This window comes from Anoplopoma fimbria, chromosome 4 (genome assembly GCF_027596085.1).
Source record: "Anoplopoma fimbria isolate UVic2021 breed Golden Eagle Sablefish chromosome 4, Afim_UVic_2022, whole genome shotgun sequence".
NCBI lineage: Eukaryota > Metazoa > Chordata > Actinopteri > Perciformes > Anoplopomatidae > Anoplopoma > Anoplopoma fimbria.
This window is the reverse complement of record NC_072452.1, coordinates 15,802,365-15,807,237: the sequence shown is the minus strand read 5'-3', so window position 1 is coordinate 15,807,237 and position 4,873 is coordinate 15,802,365. Positions and strand designations below refer to the sequence as shown.

Sequence of the window (4,873 nt, the reverse complement as noted above, 5' to 3'; positions counted from 1 at the left end):
TGTGACTATTTAGTTTATAGGAGGAAACAGGTGCGCTTCTCCTGCACTAAACATTAGTTGGGTGATCTGCAAAAAAGGACATGCAAGTGTTGTTGTAAGACATAGTTTAAAAACATGACCCTATTCTTTAACTACTTATGTATTCAAGTTATTATACGTAGTCGTATTTCTGGCCACCCAAGTCCAATATTTTATAATAAGTCATTTATCAATCAAAGCTATTACTGTAACTGTGACCAATGACAAAAGCAGAAAGGCCGGCATGTTTATTACCAAATGACGACAGAGTTTTATATCTTTGAGAAGAAAATAAAGAAACATGAGACCAGGGTGCAACAGAAATTATTTAAGGCTCTGTTAAATCCTCAGCTTCAAAAACAAAACAATGTACCATATATCCTGAAAAGTCACAAAAAGCGAAAACTAGTAGTTTAAAAGTTTAAAACTGGCTACCCATGTCGTTAGTTTTTAATAAATATGTTACTATAAGAAAAAGAAAAATACAAAGTTAAATCGGATTAACTGTGCCAGAACTTTTATCAAACCACATTGCTGCGAGAGTTATTTGATGACAAGAAATCAGCGTCTCCTGAATTTAAAGCAACACACGTCATGAAGTCAAACACAAATATGCACTGTGAGCTTCCTTTGGTCGTTTCCAAAATCATTCTCCCACAGACTCCTCGAGAAAAACTGAAAATGGAAGACCTGCGTCCACGTGATTCATGCCTCGTAAAGACTTTGATAGAATTCAGGCTAAAAACAGTAAAATGGCTCTTCCTTATCACTCCAAGTTGATTTAGTAGAACATTTTCAATTTTGAGCATGCATGTTTTCAGATGAGTTTAGCTGCTTCAGGCTACTGATATAATAAAAAAGTAAATTCTTGATGTTACAGGTTTAATCCACAGAGTCGTACATCCTGTCTAAGTTTCCTAAAGCTAAAAAAACTCATTGTACACGCTGCTGTAGTTTGTGTCAGTTAGAAGAACTATTTCAGACAAGATTCGCAAAATAGAGCCAGCAGCATACCTTGGCAGAAAACTGGTCGAAGTATGCATGCTTAAAAGTCAAAATGTTTCAATGTTATGAAATACTTTGTCAAATTCCAAACTTCAGACACAATACAAGTAATAATAAAGTATATAATAGTGATTAGAGCAGCTTTAAAAAGAAGCTGCAACCTCACAAACACTCCTGCTTATTATATCAGGGATACTTCCGACTAAAAGGAGAAAAAAAAAAAGACTGAAATTCACAGATGGCCGTTCTTGCTCATTACAAGTCCGTCAGTCCGACTCCGTCCTGGATCATCGAAAAGGCCGTTAAGGTTGCAGCAGAAACGTCTTCTAACTGTTATGATATCAAAAATAGGACAGACGTCTTTCCTGTCAGATGCTCTGTGATAAGACGGTCAGAAACCACACTGAGCAGAAACTCTACCAGCTGCGGTAAGTTTTTGTCAGTTTGTCCCCAGGTTCATGGTTCATCAAAATCCTTGTGGTGATCCAGACAAATAAGCATCTATATTAAAGAAAAGAGAGAGAAAAGCAAACTGTTTATTAATACAACGATTACGTAATGGCTATATCTGGCATATTCAGTTTGCAGCTGTGTGCTTAACACTGGCAACACCTCTCAGAATCTAAAGTGAACTTCCTGTTTTGGAACATTATTTCTTTTTCAGGATGTCACATTTTCCTCTTTTTCCGTCTCTGTTTCATTAGTCTCTACGGCCCCTGAGCTGCTCATACAGTTGTGTTCTTCGTGCCACATACTTTCTGCGATCTTATGATAACAAGCTTAAACCAACGTTTTTTGCGGATCTGCACCGCCCACTCGTCTTTCTCACTTCCAACTGGACCTCTCCTCTCCCTCACACTGCACTGAAACGCCTCACAGTCATCCATTCGTCGCATTTCTCATCAGCTTGTGAACCATTTTACATTGCAAGGACATTTTAGCACATTTAGAAAATGAGAGAGCTGCCAACTGTACTGTGCTCATGAGCTCTTTGGGGCAGCCCGTATATGAATGCAAGCATGCAAAGGAGGATGAGAATGGCCGTGCTTGTACCTCTTTCTCACTGCACCACACAGGCTGTGCAGCACTGTTCCTGCTTCTCCGGCAGTGTGGAATAATTCATCTGCCGGACGATCTCTGCGAACAGCTCGTCCACCATAGTCTTGCTCTTGGCTGAAGTTTCAATAAAAGGGCAGCCCCACTCTTGAGCCAGAGCTCGTCCGTCTGCCCCGGCAACCTCACGCTCAGATTCCAAGTCGACTTTGTTCCCGACCAGGATCAACGGCACCTTCTCAAACCGCTTCACTCGCACTATTTGGTCTCGCATTGGTCTGATGTCCTGATAGATGAAAAGGGAGAGGATATGAGTGGTTTCTCATAAAAACCGCAGGTTATTTGTAGCAGTGAGAGAAATAGTGAGTTAACTAAGAGAGTGTGAAATGTTGATGTAAAAACAACACAATGCAAAAACCAAATACAGACATATTCACAGAAAATGTAAATAATCGAGTGTGGCGCTGAACAATTAAAGTAGGATTTTATTCAACAGTTTAATTGCAAACGGCTTTCCATAGTTGTCGTCTGATTTTTGGTATTATATAATTTACTGTTAGTAGAGAAGATATAAGTTTAATATTCTGCAAAAACAATATACAATAAGAAGTAGAAGAGCAGTATAGTATATAAATAGTATATGTATAAAATTAGTAAGTAGCATGGAAACTAGGACACACTTTAGGCCTTTATCATAAAATGTTCCCTTGTATTACTTCGTCATAACACAAGTAATTATGTCTCTTTTAAACCGGTAAATGGTCTTGTTTATTTTACAAGTGATTGTTGTTGTGGCAATTCACTATTTTGAGTTATCTGTTAAACCCAGTAAGTTGTGGTAACTACGAGGCCAAAGAGGTGTTCTGCTTTTCCTGCACACATTCTAACTAGGAACCAGTTTTGCACGCTTGGTAGCTCAGGCTGTGAGCCAGTTAAATAATGTAACATACTTTCACGTTTCTTGGTAGTTTGACAGAAAGTCTCCAAGATTGTAATGTCTATAAAACATCCCTCAAAACTTTGTTTGGAAATTCACCAGATACCTCAGAGAAGCCAATAATGTTGTCACATCACCGTTAGAGAATCATAATATTACTACATGTGAAGATTGTATTGCACTATACTTTTGCTCTGGTTTATGCTCTTAGATGCTTGTTTAATAAAGGAGATGCACTTATGACTTCTGGTGACTAGTAGTTCTCTTGAATACCTATGTTGAATACACTTATTGTAAGTCGCTTTGGATAAAAGCATCTGCTAAATGACTGTAATGTAAATATAATGTATTGAATTTCACATCAAATGATTGTCATAGAGTAATAAAGTAACATTTGAGTGCTGCAGGGCTCAGCAATTAGATAGTCACACCCTGTTTACATGTTATCTACCTAGCAGTGAGCGGTTTTAAGGTGTGCTGTTTAAGGTGTGTGTGGTGACATCAGGTACCTGGAATGACTGCTGGTTGACCAGGCTGTACACCAGGATGAAGCCCTGTCCGTTCTTGATGTACAGGTCCCTCATGGAGGCGAACTGCTCCGTCCCCGCCGTGTCCAGGATCTCCAGCACGGAGGGGGACGAGTCCACCTCGATCTCCTTCCGGTAGAAGTCCTCGATGGTCGGGTCGTATTTCTCGATGAAGGTGCCGGTGACAAACTGGACGGTCAGAGCGGACTTACCGACCCCGCCGCTGCCCAGCACGACCACCTTGTACTCCTTCATGGGGCCGCTGGAGGCTAACGTAGCGGCTAAACTTAGCTTCACTGCTACCCTCGCTGCGGACACATCTACGAGGCCCTTCAGAGAGCCGATGTGGGGGCAATACTCAACAACAGCTCCTCTGCTTTCACATGCACACAGGTGTGGCGCCGATTCAAAGTTGAGGTGAACTGGCGGGGTTATCTAGCTCGCTTCACGCGGTGCCATGCTCGAGCCTCCAGACTTCACATCGGATCCGACCAGCCTCCGTCACCCGGGACTCATGGACAGACTTGCTGTCTAGCTGCAGACAGCAAGAACCGGGGACACACACACTACACGTCCCCTGTGCACGACATGCCAATCCCTGCACACACACATATACACTCACACATATACACTCACACACACACACCAGTCCGCCGGTGTCGCAAAACGCAGCGCTGGTCGCGTCGGTCCGTCCGGGCCTTGTTCTGGTTCCGGCCCGGAGCCTCCTATCGCCGGACACACCGCGGGTTGAGCCTTGTTGTGTGAGGGTCCATCGGCTGCAGTGTGCGGCTGCTCCTCCGTACGTTCGTCTCCGTGCAGAGGAGATTTGATATCAGAAAGCAAAGCGTTTCTTTTTTTTTTCTTCCACCAACTGGTTTCCTGAAGCTAAAAGTCTGGTTTCCGCTAACGACAACCGGGCGTCCGGTGTGACTGTTGTCAGAATAAGAGCATCCTCTCTAAATACACGAATGAGCTTTACAGGTGCAGCAAAGCATGACTCCTATCACCAAGTTTAGTATAATCCCATGGAAAAGATCATTCCATTTGTAAATATAACATTTTACAAGTCAGATGTTTTGATTTAAGGTCATGCAATAAAATACAAAAAGTTGTGGTTAAGATAAGATAAAATAAGATAATCCTTTATTAGTCCTGTAAATTTACAGGATTACAGCAGCATAGAGGATAGTGCAAACAAGAGACATAGTAAAAAAAAAAAGTATTATAAATAAGCAAATGAGCAGTAAAAAAACTGAAATATTATATATACAGACAGAAACTATTATAACTATTGTATTGCACAGTGTATTAGTGTCATGTGGTCTACTGGGAG

The 4,873-nt window shown here is 41.5% G+C and overlaps 1 protein-coding gene across 1 annotated transcript; it reads right to left on the bottom strand.

Annotated features, from left to right (window-relative positions):
* Window positions 1-233: 233 nt before the first annotated feature.
* rap2c (RAP2C, member of RAS oncogene family) lies at window positions 234-4,458 on the bottom strand. The gene is made up of 3 exons (XM_054597074.1): window positions 3,523-4,458; window positions 2,077-2,362; window positions 234-1,524 (listed from the first exon to the last, which is right to left on the bottom strand). Exons 1-2 carry the CDS (start codon window positions 3,793-3,795, stop codon window positions 2,084-2,086), a joined length of 552 nt encoding a protein of 183 aa, XP_054453049.1. The 5' UTR covers window positions 3,796-4,458; the 3' UTR covers window positions 234-1,524; window positions 2,077-2,083.
* Window positions 4,459-4,873: the final 415 nt, after the last annotated feature.

Excerpts from the sequence above, each read along its gene's own strand:
- rap2c (XM_054597074.1), bottom strand. The coding sequence starts at position 3,795 with ATGAAGGAGTACAAGGTGGTCGTGCTGGGCAGCGGCGGGGTCGGTAAG. Across the intron at positions 2,363-3,522 it reads TCAACCAGCAGTCATTCCAG|GACATCAGACCAATGCGAGA; the intron begins GTACCTGATGTC and ends TTCATCTATCAG.